Below are 18938 nucleotides of genomic sequence, written 5' to 3'. Positions count from 1 at the left end.
CAAATATTACACTATCTAAGGCAGGGCTATCAAACCTGTTTCATATAGCAGGCCAAACAGCTTTCATGAACCTGCTGAGGGCTGAAAGTGACATCATTAAGCAGGAAGCAATGTCATTGGCCAAACAGATGATAGCCAGAAGTAAGCACTTTGTTCTCACATTGAAACTCATTAGCTGAAGTGTGCAAATCCTAATCATATTTTCAAGATATGTGAGAGCCCAATTATCATGCAGGACGCCCTTTCAACAATGTTGCTTCTGCTGTAGCATCACTTCATAACTCAGCAGCTGAGAGGTGGTCTGCCAAGTGAAGTGGCGCTGCTGAAGGATGACTCATGTGAAAATTGGGTTCTCCCAACACCTCAGTAGCATCTTCTCCTCTCACCCTCCCCCCCCCCCGTCTGTCCCTTACCCTATAGCACTTGCCTTCTGAGGCTTCCTTCTGTCTGTCCCTTTCAGAGCCTCAGCAGAAGCAGCACTGCTCATAGGGCAGTGCTGGAAAAGCCCAATTAATGCAGGGCTAAATACTCGTAAGAAGCATCCAGGGGCAACATCTGGTCCACAAGCCTTTTGCTTGACACCGCAGATTTGAGGCAAGTAGGCCTGTAAGACTGCTATGTTATATCCCACCTTTCAGATCTGAAGATTCCCCTCCTCCAAAGATTTCATCACAGGAACAATTTTAAACCACCACTAATAAGCAGAAATATAACACTAGAGAGGAAGAACTAAAATCCAGAACAAAACCATGGCCAATCATCTACTCACAGCTTATGAAAGAGGACATAAATCATCCGTCATAGAAGTGGGGGAGGCAAAAAGTGCATAAGTACACATACACAGACTGTACTTTGAGCACACATACAATATGAGTTGAGTGGAGTTGGTAGGCGAAGTTGGTTGTTGGGAGCAGATGAATGCTCAGTACATTGGTGGTGGCACAGTAGAATCAGTACTTCATACCCGTAGATTTATCCTGATGCCAGGAAGGCATTCTGCAAGATGATGGCCAAGTCTGTTTCGTCTCTCAGCCGCCATATTCAAACATCACAGCATTTCCATAGTGTAGCAAGACATCTGTGAAGAGGTTATTCAGGTTCTTGTGTCTTGTTGCCTAGAGAGCACATCATCACAGAGGGAAACTACAACTGCTCACCAATGGCTTAAACAATAAGCGACCCATATGTTTCAAGAGTAGATCGACATTAGCAGAAAATCAACCTCATCTAACTGGACAGCTGTCCTCGATCAGATCTTTCATATTTTTTATCACTCAGATCTGACAGAGGTCACTTCTCAGGCTAGACAGCTGAAGGATTATGTTGAATCCCCCCCCCCCACGACTGTAGCTCCAAAATGCAGTACCTTGAAGCTTGCTGAATTCAGTTCTGCTTCCCTCCTACCCCACGCAAAGTACACACTGTAGGCTAGATCTTCACCAATGCTTTCCACAAGCTCTAAGGGCCCAGTTCTATCCAACTTTCCGGCACTGATGCCACCACAATGCATCCCCAAGGTAAAGGAACATGATAAGGGGACTCCATGATTGCCCCCCCCCAGGATGCAGCAAACACCCTGTTGACACAGCTGTATTGGCACTGGAAAGTTGGATAGGATTGGGCCCCAAGGTAATGAACTTTGGGGTGGCAGTGCTGGACTGAGGAAAATGTGACAGCTTGCGTAAGAAGACGTGGTGATACCTTAGCATACATGACAATGAGAAACTGTTGCTAGAAGAGTCCAAATGATTGTTTTTACTGGATGATGTTGGGGGGGGGGGTCTAACTTTAAAACTTGTTACCCTACCAATGGTTTCCAATATAAAGCAGCACCTAAACCCTTTGGGGCTAATTCAGCTGCTAATATTGTAAATTTAACACAGAAGTTATAAATAAAAAGTTGAGATTAGGAACACATTTTACATTCATTACGATCAAGGAATATTCTATAAAGCATAATGTCAAAGAGCCATAATAAAAAAATATTACTGAGATAATGAATGCAAAGTGCTTTGAGCACTCTAAAGCACTATATAAATGATATTACTATTTCCCACTACTAAGTACATAGCCATCTAGGAGTACTCTGTACTTCAAAGGGGGTGCGTAAAGGCCCCAAAGAACAAACACTCTCTCCATGCCACAGTCAACCACAGTGCTATTTTTAAAAAGCACTGGGGTTAACCAACTTTCTGTACAGCCAGCTGTTTCTAAAATACATTAGGGGAAAGTCACTTGGTGTAAACACCCAAAAGATTTACAGAGACTGAGTCAAACCCCAAAACTATATTCAAACTTTATTGTACAATTTGTTTCTCATGTGGTTTGTGGACCTTTGGGAATACAACTGAAGGTCCCACTTCCAGCAATCATGAGTTTATAAACCTCCAGTCATCTGAATAAAAGCAATTGTTAAGATTTACTGTAGATAGTTAAGTACAAGTTAACTATCTGTAACTAAGTACAGATAAGTCAAGGGCAGGTTTTGAGCCAAAAATCATGGTATTTTCTATGACCGTTGGATAAGTCAGGGGGTTAAACTTAGGGGGATTTCTGACTATAATTTTGCATTATTTTATCTGAGGCTGGATCCTGAAAAATAACTGGCAGTTAATAATACTAAGAACTGTACTGTCTAATTTATTAAAAATATGGTAAAAGATCATAAGATACATTTTTATTCATTCACTTTTAAATTCTGGTCTTCACAACCTTTCTATAAACACTATCAGAGTAAGTGAACTGTAAACATACTAGTAGAACCATTAATCAAATCCTTTGAGGTGCCTAGTGTTACACCAGAGACTCTACATATACAACATATAGCACTAAATTCATACCATATCTGGGAGTGCAATTCAATTCGCAGCGGAAAGACAAGCAACAAGGAATGAGTGTGACCAAGCACAGCGACACATGGTCGCAACACGATTTACTCAGAAAAAGATCCCATTGCTTTGGGTGTTATTCTTAAGTAATGGTACACTGAATTGTAGCCTTGGACTTTGTTTCAGATGAAAATGAGGAGTACAGCCTGGTGTTTAAAACTAGATCTCTGCCAAACATTTGCAAAATGGAATGAGGGTGCAGAAGGGTCCAGTGTGATCCTGCCAAAAAGAAGGAGGCATGCTTGATTTAAATGGAAGCACTGAGTCCTGGCTTACTTTTTTCTCAGGAGGAGTGAAAATGTTAACTTTGGCTGCAGCCTGACTGAAAGGGGGGAAAGAAGCTGAGCCTCGCCACTGTTTCTGAAGAGATTAACAAGGTGCTCATGCAGTACTGTGTATTGGAGCATGTGGGCTAAGGGGCAATGGCTTCCAGGTAAGCAGGCAGATCCCAAATCATGGACACAGTTAGCTGTCATTACCCATATTAAACACATATACCTAGAAAACATTGTTTCATGGGCCTTCTGAAGTAACTCTGTGTGAAAAGCTGATGTTCTCTGGTGAATCCATTTTATAACACATTCTTGTACTCCAGTTCTTAACACACAGGTTACAAATCAGAAGAATAGTTTCATGGGTACAAGCAGACCTTCTGCACAGACAACAACTGAAAGGGAACTATCAGCCCCATAAGCAAGCAGAGCTTCCTAACCAGCATTAGAAGCATTCTGCATCACTGGGACCCTGTACTATGACCACTGGGTAAAATCCAGGACACACCTGAAGAGTACTTACATTCTACTGATACCAATGGAATGTAAACATGATTGCAGCCAAACGCTGAGCATGTTTACTCAGATGGAGGGTAGCTTAGTTTTACAGTCTTAATTGTGCAATCCCCAAATGTGAAAGTAGGCCCCACTGATTTCAATGCAACTTGTTTCAATGAACACATGCTTAGGTTTGTGGCCTACAGCACTTTTACAAAGCCAGGATCAGCCCAAGAAAATAACAGCACAAGAAAAGATTAGCAGAGAGTTATAATACCCTAAAACTCTGGGGTGAAGTTTATCTGACAATTCCTTTAAATTAACTCAGATTAGTTCCAGCGGCTCCTCTACACTGCTGGTGTTCCTCTCTTCAGAAGTTGCCTTGACTTATAGAGCACAGCTGTACAGCAGGTTTACTTGTAGATTGTTACAATAGCCATATGGTTTTGTTTTCAGCCATGTGGATATTGGAATATGGGAAAGTTCCCGCAAAGAAATTGCATCAATTTCAAAGTCTCTATAGTTAGCCACTTTGGATTTCCTTCAAAAAGAAAAGCAGGGTATAAATATGAAATGAAGCCTCAGAAACTTGTTGGTTGGTTGAATACTTAGAGTGCAAGTCCATGTAATTTACATAGTTCCACAGATACCAAGGAGATTCAAACAAGCTGTTCCCTCCCTCCACGCACTCACCATGTGATGATCAACACGTACCCAGTCTTAGAAGTGGTGCAAACTGATCATGTGTTCAGTGTGCTTCCAAAAACTTGAGTTCACCTGCAGTCTGAATGGGTGTCTAATTGTTCAGGAATCCAAAGAGAATACTAGACCACCCCAGGAGGAATTAAGTAGGGCTTCAGGGGATGGAGTCAGAGGCCAAGTGGAATGCAAGGCTTGCATATGGTACACGGGGCAGAAGCTGATTCTTAAAGCCCCAACATGCTGTGCTATAGAACAGCCTTAGCTGAAGTTTTATCAGTACCATAAAAAAAAACTGCAGATAAAATTGTTTATCTATTGAGAAAACCCCAGCCAAGGTTGCTCCACAGCAAAATGCTTAAGGGCTTTAAAAGTTTGCTTCTGCTCTAAAGGCAGAAGATAAAGCAAGAGTTTGAGGACCACAACTCAAATCAGACTGCTAGACATAATCTGTAGCTCTGCCTCCCAGTACTTCCAAGGCAGATGGGGCATGCAGCATTTTGCTAATGTTTGTCCAAGTAGGAATCGATATCACAAAAAAGGGGGGGGGCATTTTTTTTTAGTTGCCAAGAATGTTTGAACAAATTTAGGAAATTTTTTGGGTACTGACTCAAAAAATAGTCTTGGTTTTGCCTGACTGGCTCAAGTTTTAGGGGGTGCAGCACAGCCACTTAATAAGCTGCTTCCTCATGATGAAGCCATGATGCTGGCTTCCTCACAAGAAAGCTGCTTGAATCAGTGTGGCTATGGTGTACCCACAGAACTAGAGCCAACTGGGCAAAACCAATGCCATTTTTTGATTCAACACTCCAAATACACCCAAGAGTATAGGCCTGTGTATTTTACCTACCTTCTGACTAAACTTCTCCAACATTTCAGCAGCATTCAAACATATTGCAAAACTATGAAGCAGTCATCCCTTCTGAGAGTGGCTTATGTCACTTGGCCTGGAATAAAAGCTATGTCTGACCTCCTGAACCATTTACTGTACAGGCATTACTGTCCCCATATTGATGAATCCCGTATCTCCCGCGGACTCACTAATCTGCAGTTGTCTGCCCCCCCCCCATTATCTTATTTTCCTTTACAGTAGCACCAAACACCCCATCTCTTCCTTTGCAGCCTGTTATACAACTCTAGAAGAAGTCAAGAAGCAGCAAGTATAGGGTTCCCTTTTATCCACTTTAGCTGCGGGGGGGGGGGTGTCCCATGCAGATATTGGGGGACCTGTATTACCACACATGTTGCTTCCCACCAAGGCACCACCTCCAAGCAGCAGGGCAAAGTCACTTAATAACACTCTTAGCATGGGACTGGCAGAAAAGGGGTTAGCAGCTTTAGGAGGACACAATTTCTCAGAACTGCAGCACTTCAATGGGACAAGCAGCCCTTGCCAGAACTCTCCCTTCAGGGCCTTTACTAAAAGCATAGAGCTTCCATCCCACCCGCAACAGCTCCATAATACAATCCTACACACACTAATGGGAATAAGCCACAGACAACTTAACTGGACTTCTGAACAAACAGTCCCTTCTGAAATCCAAAACATACTAGAAAAGTGTGTCCCATACAGGGTGACCAGATTCAATGGAGGACAAAGTGCCTGTACCTTTAACCATTGTATAGAAGAGGGAATTTTGGCAGGTGCAGCTCAACATGGGGGGATTTAAAAAGCTGCACCTGCCAAAATTCCCTCTTCTATACAATGGTTAAAGGTACAAGCACTCTGTCCCCCACTGTAACTGGTCACCCTGGTCCCATATAACTTTTTGAGTCTTCCTACCAAGTAAACATGTTTAAAATCAGGCTGTTGGAACAGATTGCCAGTTATGCCGTTTAGAGACTTCCCCTGAGCCACTTGTAAGGGCAAAGAAAAGCAGGAGAGTCCCAAGATGAGCTTTCACTAATGAATCCCATGTGTGTGCTAATCTTTTATCCATAATCATGAGACAATCCACCAGGTGTAGTAAAAATATCAAGCTAGAGGAAGTATATGGGATTCCTCAGCTGAGAAATAGAATTAGGGTGTAGTGGGGGGGGGGGGAAGTACGTCACATAATATATAATTAAATTAAGAAGATCAGGCCATAGGTCCATTTAGTCCAGCTTCCTGTATCTCATAGTGGCCCACCAAATACACCAGGGAGCACACAAAACAACAAGAAACCCAAATGCTGGTGCCATCCCTTGCATTAATGATGGAATTAATTCACTGCCACATGATGCAGGGATGGTCCCTAGACTAGTTGGCTTTGCTGGTCTACCAAAACAATTAGCTTTGACTGAGAAAATGGAACTGCCATTCTCCATGAAAATGTATCTCTAAATACCAGTTATTTAAAAGCAAAATAAGGGTGAAAGCAACAGCCTTTTTATTGGCTTATGAAGTTCCCAGAAGCATCCAGCTGGATGGAAGTCTTCTAGAAATGGGATACTGAACTAAATTAGACTTTTAGTCCAAAATAGCAGGGCTCTTTTTGAGTTCTTACCCGATTCATTGCTTTCTGAACTGCAACCTACTAGCAAAAAATAACAGCCACTCCTTATGCAAGTAAGCCTCACAGATGTTGTAGTGAAACATAAATGTAACATTGTATTAAGGCATATACTTTTGTCAAACACAGTGTGAAATTGTTCCTTTTTTTAACAAGAAAAACTTGAGTGAAAATGATTGTTATATTGAATAGGAAGTTTAGACATTGGTAATAAATTCCCATCTCAAAAGCAAAAGGGAAAAAACACACACAGTATTGAATTTCACAACAGCTGCATGCAATTTTTTTATTATTTTGTTTTGCAAGCACAACTTCACTGTGCAACTGTGTGGACAGCCACCACAATTGATCTAGAACATGTGCTGAACCCTCCCCATGGTCACAAGGCTTAAAAAACAGCCTACTGTATACATGGGACTGTAAATATTGGCAGCTGGTATAACATAGTGACTATATCTAAACTGAAGGTCAGAATTAGTGTTACAATTTAAGAAGCACATAAAAACTAGCCAGGCCCAACAGGCTTGTAGGAAGTCTCTGACTCAGATCTCACCTCTGCTGTGTAGGTGGCTTTGGACAAGCCTCTCCCTCTCACCTGACCATACCCCCAATTGCAGCAGAATATTATAATGTTGACCTTCCCTGCATGGTTGTTGTAAATATTACAACACATAAACACCACTTCTGCACAGTTGAAAGTGCTGTATACAAATGCTTAGTAACAATTAGAATTAAACAACTCTGTGGCAGGCACATGGCAAAGAAGCCTAACTGCTGCTTTAGAGAAGTTATCTTTGGTAAACACTCCAGAACCAACAGACATGAGGTCCATGGCAAAATAAAGAGCAGTGGTTCCCAAACTTTTAGTACTGGGACCCACTTTTTAAAATGACACTCTCTCCTTAAAAAGGAGTTAATAGAAAGAAATATTTTAGTTATTTAGTTATAATAACAACAAAAGACCCCTTTATCTCTCTATATTTCAACATGGACCCCCAGGGAGCACACCAGAGACCTGAATCCTGGTGCCCTCCTTTGCATCTGGCATTCTGAGGTAGCCTCATTCCGAAATCAGGAGCTTGCATGCACTCATCACGGCTTGCAACCTGTGATGGATTTTTCCTCCAGAAATCTGTCCAATCCCCTTTAAAAGGCACCCAGGCCAGATGCCATCGCCACACCCTGTGGCAAGGAGTTCCACAGGCTAATTACACACCTGGTAAAGAAATCATTTCTTTCACCAAAACTCAGGTTGCGCCCCAGTGGTGGGTCCTGACCCACAGTTTGGGAACCACTGAAGAGCAACAGGTACAACCCTCCCAGAGAAGCTGGAGAACACACTTGGCGCCTTTGCCACCACTCCATACAGTCTGAGAGGACTTTTCCCTGAGTCAGCTGCACCCATTTTTGAATGCTATGGGCAAATACAAAGGAAAAGGGCAGGACTGCCTCCCTTTTGTCCTGACCACCAGAGTTCCTACTAGTGAGGAGTTTCTCCTACTACTGGCAAAGGAAGCTGGGGTGGAAAAGAAACCAGAAGTTTGGAGGGAAGGAGGGAGGGGGGTGGGTGCAAGTGTGAACAACCAGGAAAAGGAGAAATGCAAAGAAAGCCCGCCAGGCAAGGCAAGGCAAGGCAAGGCAAGGCAAGGCTGCCAGCCACTGAAGGAGGGGAGGGGGAGAGATGCCTCCCCTTCCCTGCAAGTTTGAAAAAGGCGGGCTGGGTGAGGAGGGCACTTACTTGAGTTCCATTCACCACGACCCCTGCCATCGCTGCAGCGCACTCCCAAGGGAGCTTTGGGGCCCGCCTAGCCTTGGGGAAGAGGAAGGGAAGGGGTGTCACAAGGGGTAGGGTGAGGCTGGAGGTCGAGACGCTGCAGGCGCCCTCCCCTCCTAGTGCCTGCCTGCCTGCCTGCAGCAACTCGGGGCGCCCACTTCCTCGCTGCAGTCAGCTGATTCTCCAGGCGGAAGGAGCCTGCTGCAGTCGCACGGGACCAAGGAGGCTGCGATCCTGCACGCGCTTTCCCTGCAGTAAGCGGCATGAGGTGCAAGGGGGCTGGCTTCCGAGTAGGAAGCAGGAAACCTCACCCCCCCCCCCCAATTCGTTCTGATCAGACTACTAGGGAGATGCACATTAAGGCTGCCGTCCCAGGCATCCTCACTGAGGAGCCAGTCGGGGGAAAGCGGCAGTCACTTGGCAGTACCCCCCCCCCCAGGGACTTACTTGTGACAGAGGGAAGTTACATTGCAACTTACATGCAAGTTGCAATGGGAACGCCATTAAGCTCAGTGGCTGGGCAGCCCAATCCTGGGCGTGTCTACTCAGAAGTAAGTCCCAGTAGTGTCAATGGGGCTTACTCCTAGGAAAGTGTGGCTAGGATTGGGCTGTGAGGCAGCAAGCCTATCCACACTAACCTGGGAGTAAGCTTCATTGAAAATAATGGGGGTTACTTCTGAGTAGATGTGCCTAGGATTGGGCACTTAGAGTCCAAGCCTATGCTTGTCTACTCAGAAGTAAGTCCCATTGTTTTAAATGGGGCTTACTCTCGGGAAAGTGTGCATAGGATTGCAACCTCATTTACCTGTAAGACTGGGTGACCAGATGTCCTCTTTTTCCAGGACATGTCCACTTTTTTAGCCTCTTGTCCAGGAAAAGAACTTAAATGTCCTCCTTTTCCCTGTGAGTGGGCCCCTGCAGTCAGCGCATAGTCTTTTTGTAATTAGTAAATTATATGTAATTTAGTTTTAAATTTAATATGGTGTATTTAAGCTAACTACATAAAATCAATATACAAGTGTTTTTAGCTTTTATTTTATCATGTCCTACCTTTTTTGGATGTCCTATATTTTGGTGTGCCTTGTCACCTTTTGTGGTTATGACATCTGGTCACTCTGCTGTAAGCATACCTAGGATTGGACTTTAAGTACCATAGGTACTTGGGAAGAATGGTTCATTGCAGAGAACTGGGTGTACTTCTGAGTATGATTATTTACTCATTTTTACAAGTATTTGAAAGTCTTCTTTGCCGTCTTTTGTTCCCATTCAAGGGTCTATCAGAGCAGTTTTCAGAATAAAATTCGCAATCAAACAATCCAATATGATTTCTGTAGTATCAATGTAATCAATCAGTAAAACACAAAACAAAAATCAGCAGCTGATAAAACAAATGCCAGCAAAAGAAACTTAAGGGAAAGAAAAAAATGCTTCCACTGGTCATATAAAGGGAGACAGCGTTGGGGACAGTTGGGCCTCATGGGAAAGGAAATTCCACAGCTGGGGGCCACTCCTGAAAAGGTCCCGTCTTGCAACCACACCAAGTGGACCTCTGATGGCAAAGGGACATGGAGCAAAGCCTCCGGTGGCAAATGCGGAGTACAAGCAGGTTTGTGTAGACTAGGAAGATGGTCCTTTGAGTATCCACTATCCTGGCTTGAATATCCAAGCTAGGTAAGTACCAGCACCTTGATCTGGGCTCAGAAGCATACTGGAAGCCAATGCAGATTACAAAGCATAGGTGTAATATGTTCTGTCCATAAGCACCTTGGCTGCTCATAATTAATAGTATTTATGTACCGCTTTTCAACCGAAAGTTCACATAAATACCCTTACTCCCACATTTGGTACTAGCTTCTGGACCATCTTCAAGGATAGCCTCAACTACAGCATACTGCAGTCTAAGAGCCCAATCCTATGCATGTCTACTCAGCACTAAGTTCCATTATAGTCAATGGGGCTTACTCCTAAGGCTAAAATCCTGAACACACTTATCTGGAAGAAATTCCCATTGAAATCATTTGAACCTACTTTTAGTAGACATGCATATGATTGTATTGTGGCAAGTCATGAATTACTGTAGCCAGATCTGTCTTCCTCAGGAGATTGTGCAAAAGTGCTCCTGGTCACAACTGCTGCTTGTCCCTTCTAGGAACAAAGCTGGGACCCAGACTGCGCACATGATCCTTCAAGGGGTGTGCAACCCTTTCCAGAGCAGGTTGAAAACCAATTCCAGAATCAGCTTTCCTACAGACTAACAAGACTCTGTCTTGCCTGGACTGAGTCTCAGTTTATTTGCCTACATCCAGTCCTTCACAGGTCCTTCACATTGCCAAATACCAGTTCAGGATCTCCTTTGCCTCCTTCAGTACAGGTAAAAATGACAGGCAGAGCTGAGAATAGTCCACCTATTCATGACATGGCACACAGACACCCTCAGCAACTTCCTGTAGATGTTAAAGTGCATGGGAGACAAGATTAAACCTCACCAGATCTTAGGCCCAATGGCTAAGGAGTTGAACAGCCTCTTTGGATTGGGCTCTTAGACTGCAGTATGCTGTAGTTGAGGCTGTCCCTGAAGATGGTCCAGAAGCTAGTAGCAAATGTGGGAGTAAGGCTATTTATGTGAACAGGGGGATGATGCTGAGAGACAGTGGCTTGCCTGAGGCCACCCAGACTGTTCACAGGTGAAGTATAAAGTTTCTACTAGCCTACTACACTGAGTGATACAAGCAGGAAAAAATATATCTTGCTGTTTCAGTTGCCAGGTTTTAGGGTTTGACTTGAAGTGTCAAGGTGTCAGCTTCCTTTCCTAGGTCTTCAGAAAAGTAATAAAATCTGAAGGGACAGAACCAAGGGAGAAGGTTACTTTCTGCTTGGGTTGCAGGCTTTTGCTATTAGCTCTGTGGTTCTGCTCTTTGCTCCTCAGGCTTCACCCTGAGCCACAAGCACAACCACACTCTGCCCCCGGCCTACTATGTACCATCCCCTATTCCCACCAGGCTCCATTTCTTTCTTTAGAGACGCCTTCCCAGTTCTCCTTTAATCATGCCCATTTAACGCCACTGCTCCCATCTTTAACAATTATCTTTCTTTAAGAAACAGGTACACAAAGAAATATTACATAAAGGCAACAACATATAGGACTCATTCGGACAATCGAACAAACCATGGTTTGTCAGGTTGAGATCCCAGCCTGAAGCCTCCTAAACCTTTGTATTCTTTCCTCTCATTACTTTTGCAGCCCTGGACTGGAGCTTTGACATTCATTTGTTAAACCAGCAGCTTTGCAGTTTGTCCAAGCTTGAAACAATTGTTTAATTGTTGTTTACCCCCACTCTGGGTTCACTCTTGCTTCAGAACCCACTCTGGGTTACCCTCACTCTGGGTTCAGACAACCACTCTTGAGTTCAGACAACACATGGAGCTGCCATTTTAACTAACAGAATGTCAGCTGAGTGAATAAACGTGGTAAGGGGAGGACAGAGCACAGGAAGGTTCAGGTTCCATATATGACTCTACAAATCATGGTTTGTTGAATTATGTATATCGAACTATAGAGACGCTTTTGCCAACCACTGAACAATTGCACTCTGCCTTAAGAAGCAGGACTTTCTTCCTGAGCAGATGACAGGACACCCATACAGAACTGAGTTTCTCTCTCTCGTCCCCACCTCTCTTGACTACATTCTGGAAACTGACTTTATTTTAAAAGTTTCATTCTTAGCCTTAGTACCTAAGTTCCTAGTTTGTGGGTCAGGCTCCTCTTGTGAGCACTTGCAGGAAGGAACTCAGCAGGCATGGACAGGAGGAATGGGTCAATTTCTGCCTTTGGAATTACAATATAGAGCAACCAAGTAAAATCTGTCATCTCCTTTCCCCTCCCACACATCCACTTGTATGGGGCTCTTCCAGCACTACCCATCCATTAGACCAGTGGTTGCCAAATTGTGCGCCATGGTTCCCAAAGGCACCGTGGTGCACTAACAGGGTACCTTATGGCCTCTGCTTCCCACTTCACAAAGCCAAGGTTGCACAACATCTCACACAATTCATGCAAGATTTTCCACGATGGCACTGTCACAATAGGGCACCATGAATTAAGGGCGCTTCTACTGGTCACTGACCGTAATAAATGAATGATGATGATGATTAAGGGCGCCGGTGGCAGTGGTAAATTTGGGAACCACTGTACCACCACCTTCCAGGTGAGTGGGATATAGCAGTTCATTTAGCCTCCGTGGCAGTCCCAGATGCCTTCATTTTTGGTGTTTTCTGGTTGATTCCGGTTTTTGTTGTGACAGTGAATTAATGAATGGGTCTCAGAAAGATGAGGGCAATGAAAGGTAAAAGAAGCTGAAGTACTCGTTAGAAAATCTTTACTGATTCTGTGCCCAAATCCACAAATCCTCTCATGCAGTTGCATGCACACAGATGTGCACATGCTCCACATGCTCACCAGCTGAGCAAATGCTTGATACTTGATTGGAAAGAAGGGCCCAGGAGTCATGTTAAAGACAGATGCAAGCTTCAAGTGTGGTGGAGTCACAGCCACAAAAACAGTATGTGTTCAAACCACTTCCACCACACTTAAAATGCTATATCTGCCTTCACCCAAAGTTAGACATGGAAGTTTCAGAGTGTGAGAAACATTGTTCTAGCACAGTGTTCTTCAACCTTGGAGTCAGGACCCCAATGGACTAGAGCAGGGGGGCCCAAACTTTTTGGCAGGAGGGCCACATCATCTCTTTGACACTGTGTCAGGGGCCAGGAAAAAAAGAATTAATTTAAATTTGAATAAATTTACATAAATGAATATATTAGAGATGGAACTTATATGAATGAATGAAAGTTTTGCAATAGCTCAAGGCCTATAAAAGGCCTTGCAAAAAGCAAGGCCGGCCTTTCCTTCGCTGCCGCTACTGCATCACAGACGTGAAACAGCAAGCAGTGGAGGGAGCCCACGTCCCACAGCTCATGCAAGAGGTCAAACAGTTGTCCTCATGTTGAGAGCAGTTGCATTGGGCCAGCATGGGCTCCAGCAAGTCTCCAGAGGGCCAGAGGCTCAATGGAGACTGGGGGCTCCCCCTGAGGGCCACAAGTGGCCCCCGGGCCGGGGTTTGGGCACCCCTGGACTAGAGCACCACCAGGTAAAGGGGGAGGCATCTGGTGTATCCCTTCAGGAACTAGGAGACTGTGTCCCAGTCCTGCTCAGGTTCTTAGCAACTGTGCTAAAATAACTTTCACTAGTGCCAGGCTTCATGGTAACTTTTTCTGTTCTCTCTAATAAGAGTTAAAGTAAACAATGCTGGGAGAGCATTATAGGGGCAGAGAGTGGGCAGCAAGGGGGATGGACGGATAGGGTTCTGGGAGGGGGCCAGGATGGACAGTGGGGTTCCCATTCATTCATCAGGATCATAGCACAAAAAGGTTTAAAGACCATCGGTTTAGGACAGGGGGTGTCCAAACTTTTTGGCAGGAGGGCCACATCATCTCTCTGTGTTGGGGGCTGGGGGAAAAAAAGAATTAATTTACATTTCAAATTTGAATAAATTTACATCAATGAATATATTAAAGATGGAACTTATATGAATGAATGAAGGTCTTGAGATAGCTCAAGGCCTATAAAAGGCCTTACACAAAGCAAAGCCACCCTTTCCTTCACTGTCGCACCACAGCTATGAAACAGCAAGCAGTGGAGGGAGCCCATGTCCCACAGCTCATGCAAACAGTTGAACAATTGCCCTCATGCTGAGAGCAGTTGCATCGGGCCAGCACGGGCTCCAGCAAGTCTCCAGAAGGCCAGAGGCTCATTGGAGACTGGGGGCTCTCTGTGGACCAGGTTGGGAGTCCTTGAGGGCTGCAAGCGGCCCCTGGGCCAGGGTTTGGGCACCCCTGGCTTAGCAGAACATCAAAATCCAGTGTGGAATTTGGCAGAAGTGGATTCTGTAAGCTTCCTTAGTAATAATAATCATGTCCACCCCTATAAAACACAAGTGACATTGTCTGGAACAGATGATAGCAGGCAAGCAGCAGGAGAGCATTTTGAAGATCTGAAGATATCCCTAGCAACATGACCATATCTCACATCCCAGGTTTCTGGGTCTGAACGTGCTGAAGAAATATCTCTATTCATAACAATGCTTCACTCATGTGCTTGCTGTTGTGAGGAAATATCTCCTTTCTCTTCTTCTGCCCTTTGCAATCTGTGGAGCTAACATTGCCTGCCATATTTTCAGAAGCAAAGTGAAATGATTTCTGACAGTGCCTCACAAGCAAAGAACAAGTAACAGAGGAAGTGACTTCTGGGGCCAAGGGAGTTTTAGTTAGAGCAGGAAGCTGTTATCACTTATTAAGTTCCCTCTAATCACTTAACTATGTAACCGAAATAATAATAATAATAATAATAATAATAATAATAATAATAATAATAATAATAACAACAGGTATTTATATACTGCCTTTCTTGGTCTTTATTCAAGACTTTATTCAAGGCAGTTTACATAGGCAGGCTTTATTTAAATCCCTTATTAAATAGGGATTTTTACAATTTCAAAGAAGGTTCTTTCTTTCAAGAACCACTACATTCAGGTGTTTCATTCTGATCTGGCTTCACATTCTGGCCTCCATCCTCCCACGCTCAGAGCAGATGGAATAGCTCGGCTTCAGCTTGCCAGCTGCTTCAAGGTCGCACGGTGCCGGTGGCCTCGAACTGGCGACCTTGTGGATGTTATCTTCAGGCAGACGGAGGCTCTACCCTCTAGACCAGACCTCCTGCCCAACCACAGGAAAGCAGTACAAGGAGGAAGAAAACTGATTCACTTGCAATCATCTATAAAAATGGGGCCTGCATCTTTTTTATGCAATTGCAAGGCTTTCCTGAGAGAAATCCAGGTTTTGAGGGGATTCTTTCATGGAAGTCATGACATCCTTGCCCAAGAAGGCAAGTATTAACACTCAGTATGTCTCCAGTCAAAGCTACTCTCTGCCACTGCTATCAACATTTTAAACTCTACCAATGACATAGATTAGGAGACTTTGGTCCAAATACTCACCAACTTTCCAGCACTGACACAGCTTTGCTAATGGAGCATGTGCTACAGCCTGCAGTTGGATGGCACTCATGGAGGCCTCCTCAAAGTAAGGGAATATTTGCTCCCTTACGTTGGAGCTGCATTGCCCTTATGTTGGTGCTGGAAAGTGGGTTAGGATTGTGTCCCGTCCAAATATTCCAGCTCCCTTCACCTGCTTTTTGGCTAATTAACACCCTCCTTTTCCAAGAACAACAGCTGCAGTGTGCAAAGGAAACAAACAGAACACCTTATCGATTTGTGCAATTAGCAAAATTTATTGCTACAAACACATACACTCTCTGCAAGTCCTCTTGTCCAGAGGACTATAAGCAGCACTGTTGCAAGGTAGAAACAAGGCAACTCAAGTAATCTCGGTACTCAGGAGTGAAAATTTGCAGGCTTTAGTTCATTGTAAGCAATGGGCATCTCAAGGAACTCATGTCCAAAGCATTGAGATCAATTTCTCAGTATTAACTGGACCCTTTATACCATTCTGGGTCCTTTGCTTGAAAATCTGAACTTCCCATTGGCTGAAGTTTGACATCATAGATGGGGCAAACTCCTAATAGGCTGTAGATAACCTTAGAGACACCGGACAGGTGAGTTTCAAGTCACAGGTTTCCAAAAAAGGTGAAATTAAACAATTAAACACATTGAATTACAAAGTTTTCAAAAGCCAGCAGGGAGTGCTATAATATCATTTTATCCAGTATTGAGCCAGTGTTGACCCTTATTCACATTTATCATTCCAATTAGAAATTAATTCTCAAGTCCTCTCACTAGCCTCATTAAAAGAGAACACAAAAACACTTAAACACAGGTGTGAAGACCTCATCTTTGGCAGAACTTCAGACTCACTTCTTGGCATTCATCATCTTCAGACTCATCCTAATTAGGATGGCCTTGTTTGAGTGACCTCTCTTATCTCTTCTGCGTTCCTTTCCCTTGTGTTAATCCAAACATTCAACACCTGTGAAGCCTCTCTGCAAAACTAAAAGCTTCTTGTCTTTTCTTAAGACTTTTCTAAAATCAAGCAACCTTTTTAGTTACTTAAGAACTACTTCTATGGCTAATATGTCTTAATTCTATATAACTATTGTGACCTTTTACTACATCTTTTTCTACATCTGTATGTAGGACAGAAGAGCAGCCTAGTGACTCCTCTACCTGCTAGAGTGCCACAGACCTTAAAACTATACTGTAGGAAGTCATGTGAATTGGCTCTCATACATCACCTGATTTCTCAGCTTAACAGAATTCTGGCTGCATTGTCTATTCCCTGGTGTGAAATGTCTGGAGGAGCATGAAATGCACACATGGCTGGACAATGATTCCACTGTTGTTGTTGCTTTGCTTGTTGTTAGTAACAATACTATTTAATATTATACTTAAAATTCTATTGGGCGTTGTATGATGAATAAACACTGCCAGGTTCCCAACAAAATTGCTTACAATTTAAACGTTTTCAACATGCAATGCAAGCTCTGGGAAGAGCTTAGTAACAAGGGATAAGCACATATTGAGTTCTAAAAAATAGTGAATAAAACATTTTTAGGCTAAAAATGCAGTGCTTTATATGTCTTTAAAAGCCAAGGCTGCTTTAAATTTGCAAATAGTGAGTAAAAGCTTTTGATTTAGGCTTCTAATTAGCATACATAAAATGGTATGAATTAAGATGAAAATCATTTGTAAATGTGTTTGTCAGTGTTACAAACTACCACCTTTTCCCTAGAAGGAATAATCTTTTCAGGAAAGAAAACCACCTTAATTTTTTTTGTTACTTGTAAAAAGTGTACAAAGTTATTTCTCCATCTAAGAAAGGATCCTGACATCTTAGATGCACTGCGTGTTTAAAATTTTTCCAACCATTTCAATTCATTTTTATGAATTAATGTTGGCAGTAAATCTTTGGTTTACATGTAGAAATCTTCTGATGTGTATCACTGTATGGGCTATTCTATGCTTCAGACGATGCTGTGACTTCGGTGCTTCATTGCTGTGATGTCTATATGCCATTGCTGGGCTGTCAGCATGTCATAGGTGTGATGTCCATGTGTCATCATGGTGAAGTTGGTATGTCATCCAAGCATCATCACTGTGAAGTTAGTTATCATCTGTGTGTTCATCTGTGTGTCAACAGTGTGATGTCCAGGAAGCCCATCACTGCTGTAGGTATTCCTTGGGGTCTGTATAATTCCTTACCTGTAGGACAGCTGCCTGTGTGGAACAAGGAGAAACACAGAGAAAGTAATGAGGACTTGACAACAGCATCAGCCACACCTGTTCTCTGGCTGGAAATGCATACTCAGTGTTTGTGAGGGAGACTGATGCCACCAGAGTGTACATGCAGTGGAGCCCTGAAGGGGTGAAATCATGGTGGCTTGGAACATTACCTTTCCCTCTCTGGGTGAAGGGGCTGCAGTGGAATTCTGCAGAAGACCACTATTCAATCGCTGTGGCAAAAGTGCAGCCCTCATAAACAAAAAGTGCTTCGGATGAGTGTTTGACCAGCAGTAGCAATGGTTGGAGTCCCTGGCATTCCCCAGAAGGGAGCAGACATTCCCAGCTCTGAGCTATTGCAAAAAGAAGGAATGGTTAGGCAACACAATTGTTGCAGAGATGCACTTGATAATCCTGGAGGATCAGAATGGGGAGTGCAAAGACATGAGAGGGAGATGCAGCATCAATACATTGCAGCATGGGATTACCCCCCCCCCGCGCGCGCATTGTTTTTCCCTTGTGGGATTGGTGACAGTGGTTCCAATTGAGTTTTTGTGTGCAGAGACCTCCTGGGGCAGAATACCTGCAACAAGAATTGTGAGAAAGTAGTTAACAAAATATCTAGTCATACACATTGTGAGGACAAAAAGTTTTTTGATCCAAGTGCTCCCTTGGTGCACTGTGCTCTTTCACCATGGTTCCCATCAACAAAAATTCCCTTTTGAGAGACCAGAGAGGTGAGCCAACCCCAAGTCACCTTTACAAAATTGACACCTCAGAATGATATAAAGGCCTTTTTTTCTTCAAGAGGATGGACAAGATGGTCCAATAGCCTGAGGCCCAGTTATTCTTGGAGCCTACATGACTGGGCCTGCACAAGCTGTTTGGCAGACCCTCCCATCATAGGAAGTCTCAGACTATGAGACGTTAAAGGAGGCAATTCTAGACCAGTATGGGTCACAGATGACCTCACTGCCTCAGGTTTAGGACCATCTGATATCAGCAGGGAGATTACCCCAAGG

General features: G+C 43.7%; 1 protein-coding gene across 1 annotated transcript in view; it reads right to left on the bottom strand.

Moving 5' to 3' along the window:
* The window catches only part of LRMDA (leucine rich melanocyte differentiation associated), a 923478-nt gene extending 914729 nt beyond the window's left edge, over window positions 1–8749 (bottom strand). The window contains exon 1 of the mRNA XM_066622155.1: window positions 8591–8749. Within this exon, the coding sequence (XP_066478252.1) occupies window positions 8591–8620 (30 nt within the window). The 5' untranslated portion in view covers window positions 8621–8749. The remainder of the gene's footprint in view (window positions 1–8590) is intronic.
* Between the last annotated feature and the right edge of the window lie 10189 nt (window positions 8750–18938).

The sequence above is a fragment of the Tiliqua scincoides genome, chromosome 3 (assembly GCF_035046505.1).
Source record: "Tiliqua scincoides isolate rTilSci1 chromosome 3, rTilSci1.hap2, whole genome shotgun sequence".
NCBI classification, from domain to species: domain Eukaryota; kingdom Metazoa; phylum Chordata; class Lepidosauria; order Squamata; family Scincidae; genus Tiliqua; species Tiliqua scincoides.
The sequence above is the reverse complement of the archived record's forward strand: the minus strand, read 5'-3'. Positions and strand labels throughout refer to the sequence as shown.